General features: G+C 42.1%; 1 protein-coding gene across 2 annotated transcripts in view; it reads right to left on the minus strand.

Moving 5' to 3' along the window:
• Positions 1 to 23,285, minus strand: part of TMEM185A (transmembrane protein 185A) — a 36,746-nt gene extending 13,461 nt beyond the window's left edge. Inside the window, exons 1-2 of one of the 2 annotated variants that reach the window (XM_019439985.2) lie at positions 23,115 to 23,285; positions 1,608 to 1,784 (exon numbers count right to left, since the gene is read on the minus strand). In XM_019439985.2, coding sequence (XP_019295530.2) covers positions 1,608 to 1,784; positions 23,115 to 23,152 — 215 coding nt within the window. In that variant the 5' untranslated portion in view covers positions 23,153 to 23,285. Of the gene's footprint in view, positions 1 to 1,607; positions 1,785 to 21,686; positions 21,764 to 23,114 lie in introns of those variants that run through there. The other variant, XM_019439987.2, reaches the window with a different exon arrangement.
• Positions 23,286 to 26,112: the final 2,827 nt, after the last annotated feature.

Here is a 26,112-nt window from a genome sequence, read left to right on the forward strand (position 1 = left end):
CTGCAGATGAAAGAGAAATAAGAACAGTGAAAACTGTTTTTAAACAAAATCAGTTTACCTAGCTGTTTACGTATCATAGAGGAAATGCTCTGAAAACTGAAAAAGAGTAAGGCTGCTAATCAAGAAAACGCTTACAAAAGCATCTGCAAAGCCGAGAACATTTCATTCAAAATACAGGTAAACATTTATGATGTATCTTCTTGGTGAAAATATACCTGGAAAGGAAGCCAGTGGTTACTTCTATGGGAACCAAGAACTTTCCACTGGATAACGTTAACACCAGAATGACCATGCCCCAACATTCATGACACTCAACCACACGCATATAATTCCTTTCCTTGCTCTAAACCACCTGTTGGGATGAGCCCTGGGTGTTCTATGGAAACCAATTTGACAATATAAAAAATAAATAATATTTAATATTATGATTATGATTAATATGATAATATAAAAAATAAATAAAAAATTTAAAAAATAAACATTGTAAATTAAACCACTAGGGCAAAGCTCAAATAGCTTCTAAATATCAATCAATGGAATCTAAAATGTTTAGTTATTTAACTTTTCAATCTTTGAGTCATAAACATTAGACATCTGAAAATATCTCATAAAAAAGAAAAGATTTGCCAGCTGCACAGGTAATCTTCGAAAATAAAGAAAGTCTAAGGACTTTAAAACAACTGCACACAAATGTCTCCCATCTGTCAAGGCTCTTTGTAGGACTGTTTTAAAGTTCTTAGATGCATATGTGCTAATGGGCTAAATCTTATTTTTAAAGTTGATCAAGACTGAAACACCTCCTGCACTTTTCTCACGAGCAGCTGAATGTGCCCTGCCTGTCTGCTGGGCACTCCTGCCCTCTCCCTCTGCCTGGCGAAGGCTGAGAACAGCCTCCCCAGTCTCCCTTTTTCCTTTCTGAAGTGCCGGTCTCTGTGAGGGAGAAGAGACTCTCCAGGCCCCAGCAACCTAGGCTGCACAGCAGAGGGAGCCGACTCCAGGAACCTGGACTAGCTGAGGCAGCCAAGAAAGGCTCAGGGGAGTTGAGAGTAAAGGCGACCCCTCTTCCTGGCTCCCAAAGGCTCTGCTCTCCTTCATGGCATCTGGGCCTCAACTTTCCCTGTCTCAGGGACTCACTGTTTCCCAGCCAAACCACCTCACCCACACCACTAACAGCCCTAAAACCCCAGGACCAGGGGATTGGGACAAGGCGAACCCCAGCTCTGGGACTGAATTGGAGACTGATAGATCCCTGGTGACCAGAGCCAGGACTTTGTTTTGTAGAACTGCTCTTGCAAACATGATAGTCTTATACTTCCTAGTTTAGCATGGTGTAACAGTTCGATATTTTGGATGCATTTTAGTTTACATTGCCTATTGTGGGCCAGCTAGGACCTTAAGCACCCCAAAAAACACTGCTTATATGTAAAAAATGCATATCCAACAACTAATTTAGAAAAGTACTTAGGCTAGAACCCAGTTTGCCTATATTATGGTTCTTATAAAACCCTAGATAGGTAGAAAAAAATAGTGCTTATTTAATTAAAAGTGAAAAACAAGATCTTGCTCCCTCAGGGTAGAGACCAATCAGTTTTATAAAGCAGTATTACCGATATTGGGGATTTCGTGCCCAGACTCCAGTTCCAACTGAGGCTCCAACAATGACCATCAACTTCCACAGCCATATTGGAGCAAAAACAGCCCAGTAACTCCACTGAATGATGCCATCCAGACGAAGGGCCAGCAGCACAGAGAACAGCAGGAGACAGGCATAGATGAGGAATTTACTAGGAGAAAAGTAAAATGATTAAAGAGGACTCACTTTTACAAATATGTGATACTAAAAGGGAGAGTAAGAACAGTATTTTTGAGCATGTGTAGAGTCACTAATTCAACAATTGTTTATTGAAAGGTTCTATGCAGTAGACATACACTGTGTGTTAGGGGATAAGGGACACATAAAGAAGACTCAAATAAGTTCCCTGCTTTCCAGGGCTTCCTGGTAGGAGAGAGTCCACACAGAAACACGTCACTGTATGGGGTGCCTGGGTGGCTCAGACGGTTAAGCATCTGACTTTGGCTAAGGTCATGATCTCACAGTTCGTGGGTTCGAGCCCCGCGTCGGGCTCTGTGCCGACAGCTCAGAGCCTGGACCCTGCTTCGGATTTTGTGTCTCCCTCTCTCTCTCTGCCCCTACCCTGCTGGTGCTATGTCTCTTTCTCTCTCTCAAAAATAAATAAAAGCATTAAAATTTTTCTTAAAAGAAACACACAATTATAATACAGCATGATATGTGCTGGAATGGTGCTAGGGTAGACAGTGATGGAAACCCAGAAGAAGAAATATGGATTCTGTCTGGGGGTACTAAGAAGGAGAGAAACTTCCAGAAGATATATGGAAAGCTGCCAGGCAAGAAATATTGTGAAATGAAGAAGCATTCCAAGCAGAAAGAACTAGACGTACCAAGACATGGAGACTGAAAAAGGTTGACATGTTTACAATATGGTCAAGTTTTGTCACTAATTATTTGATTCTATTTTTAAAAAGGCATGACATTTTTAATCTTCAATGTTCAGATACAGTAACATTTTAGTACGCGTATTATAATTTCTGTGACTGAATAGATTTCTCTCTCGCACTCACTCTCGTGCGCTCTCTCTCTCTCTCTCTCACACACACACACACACACACACACACACACACAATTTCCCATAAAAGGGATTTCCTGAAGATGATGTCCTTAAAATAGTTAGAAATTACATTGTTGAGGTCTTCTATTTCCACCTTTGATGAAGTAAGAGGAAAGGGGTTTTTCTTCCAACCTTAAACAACAGACTGGACAAAATATATGAAACAACAGTTATCAGATACTGGACAACGGACAACAAAGGACTGTGATGACAGGGAGGGAGGGAGGGAGGAAGGAAGGAAGAAAATAAACTTTATTAATGTTCCAGCTTACTGCCTAGAGGCAGTTCCCAGGGTTCAGCAAGAGGTAGTTAAAACCCAACCCTACTGACAATCACAGTAAGTGTAAATGGTCTACCAGATAAAAGGTAAAGATGGTCACATTGGATCAAAAAGCAGGACAAATATATGCTATCTATAAGAAACCTATGTCATGAATCGATAAAATCACAGATTAAAACTAAAAGGACAAAGAAAATTTATACCAAGCAAATACTGACCAAAAGAAAGCTGCAGTGGTATAGTAATATCTGTTTTCATTTTCTATTGTTGCTGTAACACATTATCACAAACTTAGCAGGTTAAAACAATACAAGTTTATTATCTCACAGTTGTGTATGTCAGAAGTCCAGACAGGCTTGGTTGGTTTCACTGCTCAGATGTTCATAAGGCTGAAGTCAACATGTTGGTTGGCTGGACTCTTATCAAGGGATTCTGGGAAGAATCGCTTCCAAGATCATTCAGGTGGCTGGCAATTTGCTTTCTTGTGGTTGTAGGACTGAGATCCCAGTTTCTCCACTGACTGCCAGCAAGGGACTGCCCTTAAGATCCTAGATGTCTCTCTCTGATCCCGGCACATAAGCTTTTAAAACTCAAAGCCAGCAACAGCACAGTGAATCTTTCTCATGCTTAGAATTCTTCTGACTTCCCCTTCTGCCATATTGCTCCTGCTTCATTGGAGGTTCTTTGCTTAAGAGCTCATGTGATTAGATTGGGTCCACCTGGATAATCAGGATACTATTCCTGTCATCAAGTCCATAACTTTGGTAGGCAGAATTATAAACATGCCCCCCAAGATTCCTGTCCTCTGTTTATTCAATCAAATACTAATCTAGGTACTGCCATGAAAGGACTTTGTAGATGGAATTATTAATCAGGTGACCTTAAAATATTGGGGATTATCCAGGTGAGCCCAATGTGATTATATGAATCCTTAAAAGCAGAAAAGGAGGCATAAGAGTGATTCAGAGAGAGACAGCAGAAGAGGAGAGATGAGGCCGAAGGGGAAGTCAGAATGATTCTAAACATGAGAAGGACTCGACCTGTCTTTGCTGGCTTTGAAGATGGAGGAAGGGAGCCATGAGCCAAGGAATGCAGGCAGATTCTAGAAGTTGAAAATGACCCCTGCTGACAGCCAGCAAGAACACTGGAGTCTTCTGTTAAGTTTCTCAGGATCCACATAAGAGTGAAAACATATGGTATCTGTCTTTCTCTGTATGACTTATTTCACTTAGCATAACCCTCTCCAGTTCCATCCACATTGCTACAAAAGGCCATATTTCATTCTTTCTCATGGCCACATAGTATTCCATTGTGTATATAAACCACAATTTCTTTATCCATTCATCAGTTGATGGACATTTAGGCTCTTTCCATAATTTGGCTATTGCTGTTGGGATGAGCACTGGGTGTTGTATGGAAACCAATTTGACAATAAATTTCATATTAAAAAAAACATGATAAAAAATAAAATAAAAATAAAAATAAATAAAGTGCTGTTGAATTCATAAACAAAAAAAAAAAAAGGAACATTGGAGTCTTCAGCCCTACAACTGCAAGGAACTAAATTCTGACAACAACCCAAATGAGTCTGGAAGCAGATTAATCCCCAGAGCCCTAGAAAGGAATGTGGCCCTGCCAACACCTTGATTTTGGCCTTGTGAGACTCTAAGCAGAAAATCCAACTTAGCCCTGCTGTACCTGTACTTCTGACCCACAGAAATGTAAGATAATGAGTTCTGTGTGGTTTTGAGACACTAAACCTGTGGCAATTTGTCATGGAAACAACAGAAACTAATACTGTCACCTTAGATACTTCTGCAAAGTCTCCCTTACCATGTAACATAACAGTCCCAGGTTCCATGGTTTAGGGCCTGGATATCTTTGGGGAGCCACTTTGCCTACCACAATATAAGACAAGGTATATTTTTGAACAAGGAATATTACCAGCGACAAATAGGGGCAGTTAATAACAATAAAGAGGTCAATTTGTCAGAGGATCTAACAACTGTAAATATGTACCTAATAATGCTTCAAAATACATGCAGAAAATAAAGGAAAAATAGAAAAATCCACAATTATTATTGGAAATTAACATTTCTCTCTAAACAACTGATAGAACACATAGAAATTACTAATTTACACAAGAGTGCAATAATGCTATTAACAAACATGACCTAATTGATACTGATAAAGCATTCCTCCCATAACAGCAGAACAGAAATTCCTTTCAAATGCACATGGAATATTCACCAAGACAGGCTGAAATCTGGGTCATAAAACAAGACTCAAGAAATTTAAAAGAATCAAAATCATACAAAGTAAATCTCTAGGGGCGCCTGGGTGGGTGGCTCGGTTGGTTAAGTGTCCAACACTTGGTTTCAGCTCAGGTTATGATCTCACAGTTCATGAGTTTGAGCCCTGCATCGGGTTCTGTGCTGACAGCGTGGAGCCTGCTTGGGATTCTCTCTCTCCCTCTCTCCCTGCCCTTCCCCTGCTTGCACTCTCTCTCTCTCTCAAAATAAATAAACTTAAAAAATTAAAAAAAAAAACAAGTCTCTATACACAATGAAATTAAACCAAAAATCAACAACAGAAAGATACCTTGAAAATTCTCAAAATGCTTGCAAATTAAACAACATGGTTCTAAATAATCCATAAGTAAAGTAAAAAACCACAAGGAGAATTTGAAAATTCCGGAATAAATGAAAAGTGGAAACACAACTTACTAAAATCTGTGAGATACGGCTAAAGCAGTACTTAAGGGCAATTTATAGCATCAAATGCTTTCGTTAGAAAAAACATAGAGTCAACGTTCTAAGGTGCACCTTAAGAAACTAGGAAGAGAAGGAAACTTTAAAAAGTAAGCAGAAGGAAGGAAATGATAAATATAAGTTCAGAAAAATCAATGAAACTAAATCCTGGTTCCTTGAAAAGATCAAGAAAAAGAGTAAACCTATAGTCAGAGTGATCAGAAAAAAATAGTGGGCAAAATCACCAATATCAGAAATGAAAGCAGGGACATTACTACAAATCCTACAAACATTACAGGGATTAGAAGGGAATATTATGAACATCTTTATGCAAGTAAATTTCTTGAGACATTATCAAAGTTCACACCAGATGAAAGATCACGTCTGTATCTATTGAATACACTAAAACTGTAGTTAAAATCCTTCTCACATAAGAATGAAATATGGCCCTTTGTAGCAACATGGATGGAACTGGAGAGTGTTATGCTAAGTGAAATAAGCCATACAGAGAAAGACAGATACCATATGGTTTCACTCTTATGTGGATCCTGAAAAACTTAACAGAAACCCATGGGGGAGGGGAAGAAAAAAAAAAAGAGGTTAGAGTGGAAGAGAGCAAAAGCATAAGAGACTTAAGAGCTGAGAACAAACTGAGGGTTGATGGGGGGTGGGAGGGAGGGTGATGGGTATTGAGGAGGGCACATTTTGGGATGAGCACTGGGTGTTGTATGGAAACCAATTTGACAATAAACTTCATATATTGGAAAAAAAATCCTTCTCACAAAGAAAATGTTAGGCTCTGAAAAAAATCTATCAAATACATAAAGAATAAATAGTACCAATTTTTTGCAAATCCTTACAGAGAAAGATAGGAGGGGGTATTTCCAAATTTATTTTATGAGTCTAGCATTACCCTGATACCAAAACCTGACCAAAAAAGAAAACTATAAACCAATATCCTTCATGAACATAGATGCAAAATCCTTAAAAATTTATCAAATTGAATCCAGCACTATATAAAAAGGATATTACAGTATGACTAAGTGTGGTTTAGTCAAGATTGTAAGCTTGGCTTAACATTTGAAACCAATTAATGTAATTCATTGCATTAATAGAATAAAAAAGAAAAAACATATGATTATCTCAATAGTTTCAGAAAAAGAATTTGACATAAATTAGGAAGAGAAGGATATCTATGAAAATAACGTTTAATGCTGCAAGACTAAATACTTCCCCTAAGATTAGAAACAAGGCAAGTACATCTATTCAACCTTGTACTGGAGGTCCTTGCCATAACCATAATTCAAGAAAGAGAAATAAAAGGGGTAAAGAGTTGAAAGGAAGGAGTACATCTAATATTTGCAGACAACATGATTATCTATGTTGAAAATCCTAGCTAATCTACCAAAAACAAAATAAAACAAAACAAAACACTTCCAAATCAAATAAGTGACTTTATCAAGGTTGCAGGATACAAGGCAATTTGTACAAAAAAATATTACTGCATTTATGTTTGCCAGCAATTAAAAAGTGGACCCTCAGATGTTTTTTAAACCTATCATTTACTACAACTTTCCTATAAATCTAAAACTATTCTAAAATTAAACGTTCATGAAAAAAACTGCCATTTACAAACATCATCAAAATATGAAATACTGAAATAAATGTAACAAAATATGTGCAAGACTTGTATGCTGAAACCTACCAAACACTACCAAGAAAAATTAAAGATACCATATGTTTTCACTCATATGTGGATCTTGAGAAACTTAACAGAAGACCACAGGGGAGGGGAACGGGGGAAAAAAAAGTTACAGAGAGGGAGGGAGGCAAACCACAAGAGACTCAAGGACTGAGAACAAACTGAGGGTTGATGGGGGGGTGAGGGAGAGAGAAAAGTAGGTGATGGGCAGGGAGGAGGGCACCTGTTGGGATGAGCACTGGGTGTTGTATGGAAACCAATTTGACAATAAATTTTATTTAAAAAAAAACAATCTAAGTAAATGGAGAGAGATCCCATGCTTATAGATTAGAAAATTCGATATTGTTAAAGTTTGCACACACTGTGTATTAATTTCCTATGGTTGCTATAGCAAATTACCACCAACTCGGTGGCTTAAAACAACACACATTTATTCTCTTATAGTTGTGGATGGAGGCCAGAGGTCCAAAATGGGTTTCGCTGGGTTAAAACTAAGGTGTCACAGGGCCCGCTCCCTCTGGAGACTAGGGGAGAATCCATTTCTTGCCTTTCCCTGTTTCTATAACTGTATTCCTTTCACTCCTTAGGCCCCCTTCCTCCATCATTAAAACCAGCAGCACAGCGTCTTCAAATCTTTTTCTCTGCTCACATCACATTGCTTTCATGGAAACCCATGATTGCATTTAGGATCCACCTAGATAATCCAGGATACTCTCCCCATCTCAAGATCTTTAACCGAGTCACATCTTTTGGGACATAAGCTAATATTCACCTTTTTGCCTTAGAAGGTAATATTCACAGGTTCCATGGATTAGGAAAGTGGTTATCTTTGGCAATCATTATTTAGCCTACCATGCTCATCAAATTATTCTACAGATTCAATAAAATTTCAATGAAAATCCCTCTGTAGAAACTGATACACTGATTCTAAAAGTTGTATGAAAACAAAAGGACTCATAAAGGGGAAAACAATGGTGAGAAAGAATAAAGTTGGAGAACGTATACTACATGCTTTTAAGGCTTATTGTAAAACTACAATAATCAAGACAATGTGGTATTAGCATTAGGAGAGACACAGAGAACAGAAAAGAATACGAAAACAGACTCATACATATATGGTCAGTTAATTTTTGACAAAGCTGCCAAGGCAATTCAATGGAGTGAGGACAGTGTTCCAACAAATGGTGCTGAAACAACTGGAAAGATGAAGGAAATGCACCTAGACTCTTACCCTCACAGCATATACAAGCATTATGTGAAATGGATCAGACCTCCATGTTATAGCCAAAACTATAAAACATCTAGAAAACACAGAAGGCAAAACTACTTGTCACCTAGAGTTAGGAAAAGATTTCTTAGATGGAATACAAAACTGGACTTCTTCCAAATTAAAAACTTTTAATCTCCAAAAGAGACAATTAAAGGGGTGCTTGTGTGGCTCAGACAGTTAAGTGTCCAACTTCGGCTCAGGTCATGATCTCATGGTCTGTGAGTTTGAGCCCCGTGTTGGGCTCTGTGCTGACAGCCTAGAGCCTGGAGCCTGCTTTGGATTCTGTGTCTCCCTCTCCTGCCCCTCCCCTGCGTGCTCTGTCTCTCTCAAAATTAAAATAAACAATAAAAAAAAATTAAGTCAATTAAAAAAATGAAAACCCAAGCCACAAACTGGGAGAACACATTCTGAAAACATGTAACTGACAAAGTACCTGAATCCAGTACATATAAAGAACTTCTACAACTATAAAATGAGAAAACAATCTGATTAAAACCGGCAAAAAAAATAATAATAATAAGGACACTCCATCAGAGAAGTTATACAAAAGGCAAATAAGCACATGAAAAGATATTCAATATTTTCAGGCACTAAAGAAATACAATATCAATGCAATACAACAAGATAAAACAACACACTCCCCACCATGGCTAAAATTAAGACGATCAACTTTGACAACTGTTGCTAAGGATGTAGAACAACTGAGACCCTCAAATATTGCTGGTGGGAATGCGAAACAGCACAGCCACTTTAGAAAACACTTGGGCAGTTTCTTATAAAGTTAAGTACACACTTACTCTATGGCCTTGCAATCCCATGCCTAGGTATTTACTCAAGAAAATGAAAAGCATATGTACACACAAAAACTTGTATTCGAATTCTCAAAGTAGCTTTATTTATAATAGCCACTGGCACCAATCCAAATGTCCATCAGCTGGTGAATGGTTAAACCAACTGTCGTATATCTGTTCACTGGAGTACTTACTAATCAGCAGTAAAAGGAAATGAAGCAAGGATGCACTCTGTTGAGTAAAACAACTCAAACTGAAAACACAACATACTGCACGACTCCATTTAGTTGATGTTCTGGAAAAGGCAAAAGTATAGATACAGAAAATACATCAGTGTGGTTGCCAGTGGCTGTGTTGGCAGGGAAATCTGACTATAAAGGGACATGAGGGAATTTTTTGCAGTGATGGACCTGTTCTATATCTTTGGGTTATCCACATATCCACAAATACATGGATTAAAATGCACAGGACTGTGCACTAAAAAAGGGTAAATTTTACTGCATGTAAAATATATTTCAATAAAGCCGGTATATCTATCAATCTATCTGGGCATGCACAGCAACATCAATAGCTGACATTTACTGGACGCTTATGACACGTCAATACTATGCTGCTTTTCACGCATTGTCTCACTTAAGCCTCACAGCAACTCTGCAAAGGAGGAGTTTTCACTACTCCCATTTTGCAGATGAGGAATGAAGGCTTAGATGTTAAATAACTTGTCCAAGCAGCTCACAATGCACAGGGCTGGATTCAAACTAAGATCTATTTGCTATTTGACCCCAGAGTCCTTTTACTACTGACATTATACTGATAATTCAACATTCTTGGAAAAGCATCTGGATAGATACACACTGAGAATTAAGAATGATCTCCAGCAGGGAGGATTAAGGATAGTCTTTACATTCTTGTTTATGATTCCTGACTTTTTTCAAGGTGCATGTACTGTACCTGCATTATGAAAAACAACATAAGAAACTTCAACTGGAAAAAAAGGGGGAGGCTGTAAGGATTGGGACCTATAAAACTCGGCTCAGAAGACCTCCAAGAATGTAAACTACAGTGGGAGGACTATCAGATTTGGAAAGGTTGCTAACTAGAATATGTATCCAGCCTTTTTGTGTCACAGTATTCTTGTCTATAAAATCAGTAAGGTGGTTGTGAATACAAGATAATGAATCCAAAAAGTGCTTTGTGTAAAGCAGTACATTCGTGGCTCTCAAAATCTTTTTTTTAATTAAAAAAAATTTTTAACATTTATTCAGTTTTGAGAGACAGAGAGAGACAGAGGACAAATGGGGGACGGGCAGGGAAAGAGAGAGGAGTAACACAGAATCCGAAGCAGGCTCCAGGCTCTGAGCTGTCAGCATAGAGCAATGCAGGGCTTGAACTCATGAACCATGAGATCATGACCTGAGCCAAAGTCAGCTGCTTAACCAACCGAGCCACCCAGGTGCCCCTCTCAAAATATTTTGTATCAGGATTCCTTTACATTCTGAAAAATTACTGAGGAACCCAATGAGCTTTGTTTCTATCGTTTACCTATTGTTATTTACTGTATCAGATTTTGAAATGGCTATTTTTGAAATATTAATTCATTTAAAAATTACAATAAACTCATTATATATTAACATACATAATTTTAATGAAAAAACACTATTTTTCAAAATTTGTACAGTTTTGAAAATGTTTTAAATGTCTGGCATCATAAAGGACACCGAGATTTTCATACCCACATCTGTATTCATTCTGTTACAATATGCTGTTTTGGCGCAAGCATATGAAGAAAATCTGGCCTCACAGAGATCTGTAGTTAGAAAAGAACAGAATATTTTAACAGCTCTTTCAGATAATGGTGGATATTCTTTGACAGGATGCTGAAAGTCAAACAGTGGTAGTTTCCTGAAGGTTAACTGTGATGTAGAATCTGAAACCCTGTCAGTGAACTTCTTGTAGGCTGCTACATTAAAATCCATTGGTCTCTCTTGCACTTTGGATGAATGTTTTATCCCTGCAAAATCATGATACCATGTAGGCTGACTGAAAAATAGTAGTTCACTAAGTAATAAGGATCTTGCAAATGTTGACACACTTCACTATACCAAGGCAAGTTCACAGTAGTTATTGTCACAACTCATTTCATCAGAAATATGTCGGTATTGGTTGGGGCGCCTGGGTGGCTCAGTCAGTTAAGCAGCCGACTTCGGCTCAGGTCATGATCTCACGCTTTGTGAGTCTGAGCCCTGTGTTGGGCTCTGTGCTGATAGCTCAGAACCTGGAGCCTGCTTCGGATTCTGTGTTTCCCCTCCTCTCTGCCCCTCCCATGCTCATGCTCTGTCTCTGTTTCTCAATAATAAATAAATGTTAAAAAATTTAAAAAAAAAGAAATATGTAAGTATTGGGAGGCTGTCAAGTTCACGGGGATAGATAAAACTTTTCAAAAATTCTGATTTTCCCTTGAAAGCTCTAATTTTACTATTTGCAAAAATATCATCAGTTGTTTTCCTTGTTGAAAACGCTGAAGGCACTCCAACAGTTTTTTTACATTTTAAATTAGATTTGTGTTTTTTGTGTTATCAGTGCTGTTTCCAAGTTACAGGTTCACTTGTATTTTCAAGAAAAATGTCTGCCAAATGCCCTAATACAAATAGCCGTAGTCTTGTGTGTTAGCTGTCCTTCCAGGTAAAAATGGTGTTCCATGAAAAAAGGCAGCTTGCAGCCCATGCACATAAGTGCTGTTCCTTGAGTCAAGCACTGTACAGCAGACAGCCTTTCTGCATTCTTCCTATTTTGTCACACAGAATATTAAAATGGACGTGTACTCAAGGGTCACTATTTAGTGAGACTGGTATTTTTGTATGCTTTATTGAGGACATCCTTACATGAAGCTGGCTGTTTGAACTGTAAGCGTATTGCAGTGAAGACTCCAATGACTACTAATACAGTTTCGTGTCACCAGCTTGATTTGTGCTCAGGTTCCAACAGTCTACCCACCACTGCTTTTGTACCATCGGTGCAAATGTCAACCCAGAGAGAGGCAAAGAACATCTTAGTGTTATGAAAATAGTTGTGACCTCACAGACCCCTAAAAGGTTCTCAAGGACCACCCCCCACCCCGCCAAGGTGTCTGTGGAAAATGGTTTGATAACCACTGCACTAAATACATGTTAGTTATGATCAATGCTCAAAACCAAAGGATGTTTTTCAAGCTGTCACAAAGACAAGAGAGCTACCACTGAAAGATGCCAAGGCAAGAATGACTTCACCACTAGACTCTGGAGAAGGAAAGGGGTTGATGGGGACTCATGAGCTCACAGAAATGGAGTCATCACCACAGAGACAGGAACCAGCAGAGGCAACTTTTTCCCTCTAACGCGCAGGTGGATAGTGCAAAATCTAGAAAACCAGAACCAATTTGTCAACCCAAACCTGTGGCTATACCTATCATTACCAGAAACAATGGATTTGAAAACAGAATATTTTTTAAAAAAATAAGTGAATTCAAACATCAGCAAATGCGAGGACAATGATAAACACAGGATTCACAGGTAAATTAAATAATATGTAGAGGTAAAATTTTTCTAGAGTTTCAAACTATAAACAAAAAATAAATGAGGTGGGGGGAGAGTAAACCCTCTAAGCTAAATTCATGATCTTCTCTAAAGGAGAGGATTTTTTTATTTAATTAAAGAAAAAAGTAGAAGTAATGGAAACAGAAGTACCAAAATGTTTAAAATGTTGGGAAAGTGATTATTTTATAATTTTTGATGTAATTTAAAAGGAAATTAAGAGTTCTAGGTCTCTTACATGAAAAATGAAAAACAGAAGCAAGAAACTTACAAGAGGACAAATAATAATACAAAAATATAATTCCTAATTCAAATACTGGGGTTGAAAAAATGTAAGTAGGAAGAAATGTTCTTGTATTACTCTTCTATTGTTGTCATGCAAAGTTACCACCAATCTAGTGGCTTAAAATGCATAAATTTATTATCTTTACTGTTCCAGACATCAGAAGTCTGAAGTGGTTCTCACTGGGCTAAAATCAAGGTGCCACCAGAGCTGTGATCTTTCTGGAGGCTCTAGGAGAGACTGCTGCTCTGCCTTACCAGCTTCTAGAGGCTGTTGTGCAGACCCTTGGCTCATGGCCCCTTGCTCCAGTTTCAAAGCCAGCAGTAGAGAGCCCAGTCCTCCTTACATTGACTCACTCTGACCTCCTCTTCTGCCTCTCTCTTCCACATTTAAGACCTGTAATAATGGGTCCAGGCAGAGAATCCAGAATAATCTCCTTATTGTCAGGTCAGCTGATTGGCAACCTTAATTCCATCTGCGACATTAATTCCTCTTTGCCATATAATGGAATATATTTCCAGGTTCCTAGAATTAGGATGTGGGCATATTTGGGGGGATCATTATTCTGCCTACCACAGACCTACAATATGAAAGTTCACTTAGTGGATTAAAAAATAAAACCTAAATCTGTTGCATTCAAGAGTCACATTTGCAACCAGTATCAAAAGTCAAACCATCTACAGGAAAGGAGATAACAAAGGTTTATCATGTCTGGGTGGGGACAAGAGAAGCAGTTTACTAGTACAGTAATTTGGTGGATTTTAAAGATAAAGCATTAAAATACTAAAATGACTAACAATGAAAGCATAAACAATGAAAACTTAGCAACATGGCCATAGAATATGGCAATAACGTGACAATTTTTCTTTTAAGAATATACAGAGATATTTTCACTGTCAGCTTCTACACGCTACTGTTAAATCATCACAGATAAAGTAGATAAAGTTCCTAAGGAAACTAGAAATTATGGAAATGAACACGAGAGTAGATAAAAATAGCACGGTTCTATACAGAGAATCAAGTAGCAGGACAAAAATAATGCTTTCTTTACATACATACAGATTTTTCCAGAGGGAGAGAAAAAAGATCACAGGGCACTGACACACAAAAACCATGAATCTAATTTAAAATTTAACTGTTTGAGTGCCTTCGATGTATGGAATGTATAAAAATGAGAAAGTGGGGGTGCCTGGGTGGCCCAGTTGGTTAAGTGTCCAACTCTGGCTCAGTCATGACCTCAGGGTTTGTGAGTTCAAGCCCCACATCAGGCTCACTACTGTCAGCACAGAGCCTGCTTCGGATCCTCTGGCGCCCCCTCTCTGCCCCTCCCCCGCTTGCATGCTCTCAAAAATACATAAAACATTTTTTAAAAGAAAAAAAATGAGAAAGGAAGTCTCTGCCCTGAAGTTGTTCAAGACTAATGGGAACAGGGGCGCCTGGGTGGCTCAGTCAGTTGGGCAGCTGACTACAGCTCAGGTCATGATCTCGTGGTCTGTGAGTTTGAGCCCTGCATCAGGCTCTGTGCTGACAGCTCAGAGCTTAGAGCCTGCTTCTGATTTTGTGTCTCCCTGTCTCTCTGCCCCTTCCATGCTTGCTCTCTGTCTCCCTCTCTCTCTCAAAAATAATAAACATTAAAAAAAATTTTAAAAAAAGACTAATGGGAACAGAGGGAGGTGATCTACAACAAGTAACTACATATCATTGTAAACTGGTACATGGAACATTGGTTTCCCTGGGAGAGTTGGGAAGGGAGGTAGGAGCCGGGTAACAGGGTGGGGACAGGGAATTCCAGACAAAGGGATAAGATTCTTTAAAGTATGAAACAGTTTTTTGTATCCCAGGAGACTGAACACCCAGAATAAATTCTGTAAGTCTTTGGGGGTGGGGTAGGGAGACAGGAGAAAAGGCACCAGAGGAAATCAGGGAAAAGTAAGCTGGGGTTAGAAGGTAGTGGGATTCGAATAATAAGGTAAAGTCCTTGGAATTTATTAATAGGCAATGGGGAGCCACTGGAGATTTTCTGAGCAAAAGAAAGGTATAGAAGGCATAGAAAAATGTGTAAGGTAGATTGCAATTGGCAGAGACTGGAGGCAGAAATTCTACACAATTCATAATAAACTGAAACAATGGACTGAACATTGCCTAACCATATGGATCTTTTTCAATGCTCACTTGTTAAGCAGAACAGCAGAGCTGAAGAGATTATTTGTGCAACTCTATTTGAACCTTTGCTTCTTCATAGCAAAATGCAGATAATACTACCTCTACCAGGCAGTGCCGAGATCAGAATTAAATAACTTATCAGAAAGCACCTATTGCAGGGCTTGGCACCAAGCAAGTAACTTGTTAGTTTCCTTCTTTAAATAATGACTAAATCCAGGATGAAACAGAACACTATTGGAGAATATTCAAAATCCTGCTAAAGCATGACTGAAACATCAAAACACCCGGGCTGTTGCCAAAGCAAAACTTGGAGAAAACGTATCCACTCCAAAAGTGGAACTAAAATCAAAAAAGAAAAGAAAGAAAAAAGAGGCAAAGCGAAAACTAGTGAACTAAGTTTGTACACTAGTGAACTAAGTTTGTGCCTAAGAAATTTAGGGGTGAAAAAACCCCAAGGGAACCAAAATATGGAAATAATAAAACTAAAAGTAGTAATATAGACACCAAAGTGGAATTAATCGATAAGTAACACCAACAGCTGGTTCTTTGAAAAAAAAATGAACAACTACAAAGTTGACTGAATAAGTTAATGCACTCAGAAATTTTAGAAGATGTAATTGGTACACACATTTGTAACTTGGGGAAGAAGGAACAGTATGTCAACTATACCAATACATTTGAGAACCAAGTAAAAAAGATGACTGCATATCAAATAGGAAATCTTCAACCTGACTGGCAATAAGAGAATATGATGCAGCAATAACATAGTGACAAGAAAATTTATTAAAAAAAAAAAAAGTTGGCACGCCTGGGTGGCTGAGTAGGTTAAGTGTCAGACTCTTGATTTTGGCTCAGGCCGTGATCTCACAGTCATGGGATCGAGCTCCGTGTCAGGCTCTGTGTATGGGATTCTCTCTCTCTCAAAATAAATAAACATTCAAAAAAAAGTCACAATCAAAGCCTAAACTACTTTGAATCACTTTTCAAGAAACATTTAGACTAGAGTCCAAGTATAAAAATAGACTTTGCTTAATTCTCCACAAACCAGCAAATGGAGGTTCCACTGGATATTGTGGCATCAACCACTACTTCCTAAATTTCACTTTTGCAATTACACGTTTAAAATGGGTGTATTCCACTCTATGAATCTGTAACGCTAGTACATGATCACTGAGTAGTGTTACATAGGTCTAACTACAAAGCTAGTGTCCTCTCTGAAATGTATATGGAGCTTTCTGCTAGAGGCTCAAATTCCCTCTCTCCACTTTGAGGGACAAGGGAAAAGGACGGGGAGGGGGGAGGGGGGAGGGGGGAGGGGGGAGGGAGGAGGGAGGAGGGAGGAGAGAACACACCTAGTGAAGAGACAACTATGGGTGTAAAAGTTCTAACATCTGTTATCTGCAAATCAAAAGAATGCAACTGGACTCGTGTTAGACCCATCGGTCTTCTCCAGTTAAATGCAGCAGGTGCACATGCAAACACACGTGTGCACGTGCGCACACACACACACACACACACACACACACACACGCTCTGCGTGACACATCCCTGTAGGTGCCTCTTGTCTACAACTTCCGAGAATGGCTCCAACTGACAAACTGCTAACTGACACTCTCCCAAACTGTTAAAGGGACTGTATTTCTGACATTGAGCAGAACCTTACCAACAAAATTTAAATTCTTTTAGTGGTGATTTTAACTGGCTTTATTAAGATGAAAAGTGTTTAACATCAGCTAGCCAGTAGATGTAAGAAAGCAAAAAAGCCCAATAAAAACAAATCACTCTTAAGGAGGTCTAGAAGGGGGCCAGGCTGGAAGTTTATCAGCTGTGCAATTGTCGAGGGTTACTCTTTCCCTAAGCCTGTCTCTTCCTGGGGTTACTCACATATTAATTCACTAAGATTAGGGGATGTGAAAGCCCTGTGTAAACAATCAATTTTATCTATTTTTGCTGCTACTACTATTATAAAAGAGAAAAGTTGTAACAATCTCACTTAGCAATCCTTTTTCTCACTATTAGACCATAGCTGACAAAGTATGAATCATTAGTTACAAAGAACCTATCTTGAGTTCAATTCAACACTTTCATCTTAAATTCTAGTTCAGGTACAACCTGTGATCAGGCAAGGCAATTAGAAACCCCAAGCTCAATATTGGGAAGCTTAACTCCTAGAGTCCTAAGAAATCATCAAAAACTCCTCCAACCTACTGTCTCTCCCCTACAGCAGAGTCTCCAATGGTACATGTCTATTTGTACTCCACATCCGCTCATTCAGCACATTTACTGAATGCCTCAACATCCTGGACTTCAAAGAGCTCACAGCCAAGAAAAATATGTATGTAATTATCAAGTAATGGGAATGATATTTTTAAAACCAGAAATTATGCATTCAAATGAGACTTGTCTCCTTTAAACAGTCCCCCTGGGAGGCAAAAGGCTAATTCCACTTCATCGCTCAAACCACCTTTGGAGTTTTCCTCCTAGAATCGCCTTGAGAGCTGCAGTCTGTTCTTCTGAATATCCTCAATGGTGCCAACTCTTCACTGAAAGTGAATTCGATTTTTGGAACTGGGCAAAAGTCAGTCAAAGCCAAGTTTAGTGAACAACATGTATGATCAAACTAGGTGGCACTATTTTGGTTCAAAAATGATACATGATTATAAAGCAATGAGATGCAGTTCCTTATATGATTTGTAATCTGACTCCAAAGGAAATTTCAGATGAGTAACAAGGTGTATGAGCAGTAGAATAGGTGTGTGTGTGTGTGTGTGTGTGTGTGTGTGTGTGTATTTCTCTTTCCTAAGTAACTTCTTGGAGGCAGAACACTCATTTGGATATGTAAGCTCAGATAGAAGGTTTACTTTGTTTAATCACAACTCATAAGGTTAGAGTGGGAGAGAGCCAAAGCATAAGAGACTCTTAAGAGCTGAGAACAAACTGAGGGCTGATGGGGGGTGGGAGTGAGGGGAGGGTGGGTAATGGGTATTGAAGAGGGCATCTTTTGGGATGAGCACTGGGTGTTGTATGGAAACCAATTTGACAATAAATTTCATATATTAAAAAAAATAATCACAACTCATAAATAGAAGGCTCCTTAGGATGTTGGACCCATTGTGGTATGGTGGACTGTCACTAAATTAGAGAGGTGGCATGGCATGCAGGAAAGAGCACAGGCTTCAGAAGGAGATTGACTCACATTAGAATCCTGACTTGGCCCCCTGCCGCCTGTGCAACTTTAGGGAAGTCACAAGCTCTCTAAGACTCTGCAAAGCAATGCTTATAATCTAACTTGCTGGTTGTTGCACAGATGGGAGATAATGATCCCCATTGTGCCTAACATATGGTAGGGGCCCCATAAGTCACACATATTATTAATAATAACCTCAGTATAGTCAAGAGGTTTTTCTTACTCTAGGTGGCTTGAGATGACAGAACGAAAGATAAACCAACATTTGGGTGGTGGGTGAGTAGTTCATTAACAGTACCAGCATACACTCACTACCAATGGATCTGAAGCCTGCTTTAAAAAAAAAACAGTAATACATAAAACTATTTGCAATAATTAATAACACTACATGTAGTAGTTTTCAATCCTATGACATGTGCCACCTGCAGCGCTCCTACCACACTGACCTTTCACCACTGTCTGAGCATACCAGGTCCTCTCATGAACCCTATGCCTTTGCATCCTCTGTCCCTCCTAATTTGCCTTTCCTGACCTCTGGTCTGACAAAAGCCTACAATTACATCCTTCAAGATTGAGCTGTGGAACCATCCCTGCCCACTCTGACAGAATTGATGGCTCTGCCCCTTGTGCTCCCACAGCGTTTGGTTCCTGTCTCTGGAATGCCTCTTCTTGTCTTGAATTTTAATTTCTCTTCCCATTTCTGCTTCTCCTGCCAGGCTTGAGCATGGAGAAGAATTATATCTCATTTATTTTTGTACTTAGAGCACGTAGCACATCTCTTGGCACACAGCAGGAACTCAGGAGATGTTTGACCAATGAATGCTTTAAAGAGAAATCTTTTACAAATGATTGGTAAAGACCAGGTAGCTGCCTTTGGTTAACAATTACCAGAAATCACATCCATTTTTCCTAAATTCAAAGAAACAAGATAGCTTACATAGACCCCAGAATAGCTTTAGAAGTTGCAGCATATGGAACTTTCTAAACGCTACCGGCGGCCTCCTTAGTACTCCATGCTCACGTGACAGAACCCCCAGAGCAGCATCCCTCAGCCTTCGCCCCAGTCTGGCTTACCTGCGGGACTCACTGCATGGCCAGGTGCTTACAACAGATGACTCAGAGGGCCTAGCACGGCTCTCACAGCCTTCCAACACTGTCTGGCTACCAGGGCCAAAGAGCCTTCTTCAAGCCAGCAACTCCAGCAAGTTCAAGTTAGCAGAAAATCCCGAGGCTCCATGGTGCGAGTGGGGTGTTGGCTCAATGCCACTATTCCCAGATCCCCACCTCCCACAGGCACCTCAGAATCAGTCTTCCAATTCTGTATACTGCTAATAGCTGCCTCTTCAATGAATGAGGCTCCCTCACTGCTAAGTTAGGAAGCCTTAGGCACTCAGGGAAGGACTTGGTGGGTCCAGTGTGTGTGTGTTTCAGCAAGTCTTAACCTGTGTATCTAAAAAGAGGTTCATGAGCAACCAGTTATGGGTCAGAAGGAAATAGGCAGAGGGTCAGCTGGCAGCCCTGTGTATCCGAGTGCTGACACTTGTGAATCATTCTGTTACTGCAGTTTCCCAGGGCCTTGGCAATACAGTGGTGGGTTCAGACTCACCAAGATCAAAAGGTTGGAAAGGAGATCTGGAGCCATGGCCCATGCCTTGGGACCCACAAAACCATGGCAGGGACTATTTTTGTGACACACATAACCCGCAAGGTAAAGACAGCCATATTCTGCCTTAGCATCACCATCTTCCCTGTCTCTCCAATGGAATGGCTGCATTCTGAGGGAGGGAAGAAGAAAGAGAACCAAGCCAAAGACCACCAGGAAAACAGTGACTGGAAGAAGCCATTTCAGATTTCTCCTATAGGCTCTGGAGAGTATTGTATTCATTCATTCATTCATCCATTCATTCATTCATTCCACAAATATTTATTGAGTCAGGTACTATTCCAGGTATGCAGGATACTATAATGAACAGAGTCATGGCCCTGGCCCCATGGAGCTTATAGTTTAGTAGGGGAGACAGGCATTAATCAAATAAGCACACAAATATAAGGGTACAAGTAAGTGCTCTGATGGAAGAGTTCAGCATGCTACAGGGATTGTATAAACAGGTATCAGCAGACTTAGGGAAGTCAGAAAAACTTTCCTCAGCAAGTAACAAGTGAGCTGAAACCTCAGGGATAAGTAAGAGTTAACTAGGTCAGGAGAAGAGAGGCAAACATTCTTGGCAAAGAGAACAGTATGTGCCAAGGTCCTGGGGTAGGAGGGAGATGTTGAACTGGCTCTGAATTAGAGGCAGGGAGAAAGGCAGTAGCACCAAGGTTAGAGGCCCTGGCACAAGGTATCTTCCTGTCTACACTCCTTGGCTTGTGCTTCAGCTGTCTAGAAGGCCCGCCCCAGCATGGAACAAGACTAAAGAACAATGTTCAAAACTAGGTGTGCCCACGGGACATGACACATCACTAGCTAAAAAATTGGACTTGCCAATATTACCTGGCCACTCTAATATCAATCACCACTGTGAGGTAACACTGCTCACTCCCACTGAGTCAACACTGCATCAGGAAAATGGCACCCTATAAAAGGTCTTTAAACTTAGAGATGCCTTTCAATCCCAGTAGAAGTAAAATGTTGATAAATATGTTGACGATTACTATACATCTGTTTAGATACCTAATATTTCATTGTGATTTTCATATCATAATTTTTGCTGGAGGGGAGGGGAAGGGAAGAAGCTACAGGAAAAAAATGGTTAAGGATCTTATGTGCACAGCACTGCTGTGCTTTGGCAACTCTGTTCACCAGTTAGAACACTCGAGGCAGTTCTTGGGTTCTGAATTATCTGTCACCCTGCAAAATAGTCCTGGAACTTTCTATTTGTAAAGCACTTTGCAATCAATCATTAATTTAGCCTCCCATCCTGCTGAGATTATACTCAAATCTACAGATAAAACAGAAAGATAAGTGAGTGGCCCAAGACTACAAAACAAGTCAGGTTTTACTTACCTTTCTTATCACTCTTGCCAAACAAGGTAGACACACAAAGCCTGTCCAACTCCGGGACCAACGCTGCTAGGCTGTGGACCAATCCTAACCCCTAGGAGAGGCAGTGGAAGTCACTTTTCCCTTACCTACTCAACAAGCTCCTCTACCCAGACTGCCTCCAAGGCCAACAATGATAATGACTGCACTGTGATTGGAACATTGGCACTCCAGACTAGAATATGAACTCTGGTAGTGCCCAAAGAATAAGAGTACCTAGGAAGTCACGATGGCTCGTAGCTTAAAGTGTCACTGTCCCTAGGGAGACTGCGCTCCCAACACTCTCTCAATCTCTCTCTCCCAAGACTTCTCTTCATCTCCCACAAGCAGCCCAGGCAGTGGCCTCCACTGGGCTCCCTCCATACAATACTGAAAAGTGTTGTCAATCATATATTTACATGCCTCTTCTCCATCCCTAAGTTGGGACCTCCCAGCATCTGAGGGACCTAGAATACAAAAGGTCGATTGAGGGCATGGCTTCCCACCAGCAAATAAGGGAAACAGGTACTCCCTTCACAGACTAGTGGACTTAAAAGATCAATTAGGTCAACTCGTTGTCAGATGAGCAGGGAATATGTAACCCAGTTACATGAGGCCTGGTCCTCAATCCAGGTCTTTTGGCTCAGTCTAGTTCCACAAACATTTTATAAGGGCCTGCTAAGTTTCAGACGCGGTGGTAGGTGCTGGGGATAGTGAGAAGAGCAGAAGATGGGTCTCTGCTTCAGGAAGCTCAAGGCCCGGGGCGGGGGGAGGGGGGGGTGATGGACAGAGTTACAGAACACTTGGGCAAGTGCAAGGACAGGCACTTGATTCCTTAGTCAGTGTTCTCTCCACACTGTCCAGAGGATATTCCCCAGCTAGGAAGCAGGACGGTAATATCTACTTCCTGCAAATAAACTTACAGTGAAGACCGATGAGAAACCGCATATGGAAAATCGTCAGGTTCACCCCCAGAGGCATTATGTAAGGTATTGCCATACCCTGACACCGACTCCGAGGATTCAACGTCGTTTCAGATATCACTCGACAAAGCAGCAAACAAGCGAGGGGTGGGCATATATCCAAGGAAAACCTCAAGGGCTCAGAGGAACTGGAGGAAACAGCTGGGTGGTGGTGAGGGGGTGGTTAGGGGTGTCGGGTCAAGCGAAATGGCCCTGGTGCGGGGAACGGAGGCCAGGCAGCAGGGCGCGAGGAGAGGGGACGAGAGGGGGCGTTGGGCCAGCAGCGAGGGTGGGCCGGCCGAGAGGAACGCGGCTCCCGCGGAGCCGGGGCCCGGGGCTCGAGGCACCGGGCGCGGGAGCGGGAAGCGCTGCCCAGAGAGCCGCTCGCAGGGAGCTGCCCTGCCGCCCGCCGCAGCCTCACGCCCGCCGCGCCTCCCCGGCGGAGCCTCACCTCGGGTTGAAGTCCTGGAAGAGGCCCCTCAGGTTCATGGCGGAGAACTTCGCCGCGGCGGCCTCCTCCACCCCCCTCCCCCCGCGCCGCGCAGCCTGTGCGTTACAGCGGGTTCATGGTGCCGCCGCGAGCCGCGTCCCCGCCGCCGCCGCCGCCCGCCGCCCGCCGCCCGCCGCCCGCCGCCCGCAGAAACCTGAACCGCCGACCCCCGCCCCTCCTTCCGGGCTTCCGTACGACGGCGGCGCATGCGCCCGAGCCCCGCCCCGTCGGCCGGGGAAGCGCAGCTTGCCACGTGCGACGTCCCTCTCCCGGCTGGCCGCGGCCCTGGGTGCTCGCGCGACTGCCCCAGGAGACGGCTGGGGGCGTGGAGGCTGGGAGAGTCGGGGAGCCTGAGGGCGGCGGCGGAGAGCCGAGTAGAGAAACCTACCCGGTGCAGGCCTGCGGAAAAGGAGCGCCCCCCACCCCAGGAGTCCCGCGGGGGAGGTCTTCGCAGACACCTGTCACCTTGGCCCGTTGCTGCCTTCTGGAGATTTCCCCTGAGCCTCGGAGGGTGGGGTGGGTAGTGGGCACGGGTGACACGTTGCATTTTGGCGATCTCAGCCCAGGCTTCACCTGTTAGATCTCCCCAGTCTGCGTCTCAACTTCCCTCCCAAGGCCCAGGCTGGCATATGGACACGTGGGCTGGCGGTCCCAAATTTGGACTACCTGTCATCTTTCCTCCCAACTGCCTTCCCCTCCTGGGTTGCCCTCTCTCTCCATTGGCAGCAGACCTATCCATGGGGGCACGCCAAACTGGAAATCTGGTAGTCATCCTCCCATTTGCCAACGTAGTCCAGAGACTCGGCCCTCGCCTAGACTTTGGGGTCACTTCACACCCGGCCTCTCCCTTCACTCCAGGCCATCTATTCATAACTGCCAGGTTCACCTTCCTTGGGCAAGTCAACATCTTTGTGCCCCATTTTTTCTCCTCTGCAAAATGTAGATGATAAAACTGACTCCCTAAACTCAGATGAGATAGTGTGCATAGCACTGTGCTTGGTTCACACCAGGTGCTCAGTTGGTGTTGCTCTCTGGCTCCTTCTGGATGCCTGCCTCCTCAAAGAGTCTATTTACTTTTGGAATTGGAGAGCTGGACAAGTTCATAGCAGGTGCCCTAGTCTACCTTCTTCACTTCCGGCTGATTTAAGACTTTTCCATGAGCACAGCAATACCTTGCACATTAGTATCATTAGGGATAATAGTTGTACTTTGTCACACTAGCAAGGTTTCATGAATGGCAGTTTTATATGGGTTAGCCCTGGGGCAGCTTGAGAAGTTCACAATTATGATAGTCATACCTTGCCATGATGTATCACCTTTCTTATGAGAAACAGAAAACATTTCACAAGTGGTAATTAGGCTTCCCAAACCCGCTGGAGAATGGATATTATTATATGAGCAGGTTGGTTTTAAGGATGAGTAACCTGAATCAGGTTTGTCAGCTGCTGAAGCGCCAGAACTCTGTCCCAGAGTTTTTGGTCCAGCTCCCTTGTCCATCCTCTGGATAGAGTCCAGTGTCCAACCCTGAGGAGGTTCTCAATGAATACTTAAATACAGAAGAGAACACTGAGGCATAGAGAAGCTTATATAATGTGCCCTGAGCTACCCATTTAGTAGACGTGTAGGAGCAAAGAGGCAACTTGGGGTCCTGCCAAAACTGCAGCCCACAGTGCAAAACAGAGGTACTTGCCAGTGGGCAGATTGGCTAGCACCATCTTAATTACTGGTGACCTCCCCACAAACGGGCATTAAGACTGGGATTGCCAGTTAAGACACTTGAACAACAGATACTGTTGCCCTTTCAAAACCTTCACAGACAGAGACCAGGCAGGCTGCTCCATGTCCAGAGCTTTGGGGGCAGGTACTACTTTGGTGAGGTCCCAGGGAGTCCCAGAGTTGAACCACTGCTCTTCAGGCTCACAGTCCCCCAGACTGGACTAGGTTGTGAGGGCTGTCCAGCCCGAGGAACAGAACACTAATACACAAACCAATTGTCAATGCAATCTTTTGCTCTGACAAGCCAAATTGCCGAGGGGAGCTTAGAAGCCTGTCCGTGGGAACATAAGGGAAGAATCAGACTATCCCAAAGCCTCACATCACCAATCTTCACAAAGTGGATGTATCTGGACTTCCTCAGCTTCACTGGAGTCCAGCCCTGTACTCTACTGGTGCTCTCATGGAAATATAAATGCACACCCTCATCATCTCCCCTAGCAAACTTTGACTTGCCACCAGATTTCAGGGCCATCTTACTACAGACTCTCCACCTTCCCTATACAGAGGTATGAAATGGCTCAGGATTGAAAAAGCCAGAAAGCACATCCATGTGGCTTTGGAGTGGATAAATGTCACAGTGTCCCAGAAGCATCAGTGTATATCTGGACCATGGTTGGATGTGCACCACCATTCCGATAAGTTGGTGGCTTGTCCAATTCAACGTTCACATTGGCTCCAATCTGATGGGGTGAAGGGCAGGCTTCTGAAGAGCAGGGCTGTGTAAGAGAGTATCCTGGTATATTCAGACACTTTGGTCATGGAAGGCCTGGGTTAGGGGACAGAAATGGCTGTGGCCCAGCTCTCACACCACTTGGCTCCTCCCCTGGGCTGCAGCAAAATGGAGAGAGCATAGAATTAGAAGACTCAGACAAGCTTCACCACTGCTCCAGTGGAAGGAGGGATAGCTGGGATCCAATCCTGGGCAAGGCCAGCAGACCTACTAAACTTCCTGGAGTATCAGCTTGACAACTTCTTCAGCCAGGAGACACAAGGTGCCAGCTGAACGCTGACCCTCTCTCAACCCACAATTCTCCACTCTAAGTTCCCCAATGTCCACACCCTCAATGCCACCAATTAAAGAATCACTGGAGTCCCCAGGACTCCACTTGCAAAATGCACCCCTTGCTTCCTGAGAGGGCCCTGTGTTTCTGGCTACTTTAAGTTGACTTGGGGGAAGTGTGTG

Source organism: Panthera pardus, unplaced genomic scaffold, assembly GCF_024362965.1.
Source record: "Panthera pardus isolate Hobbes unplaced genomic scaffold, ASM2436296v1 HiC_scaffold_27, whole genome shotgun sequence".
In the NCBI taxonomy this organism is placed as follows: Eukaryota; Metazoa; Chordata; class Mammalia; order Carnivora; family Felidae; genus Panthera; species Panthera pardus.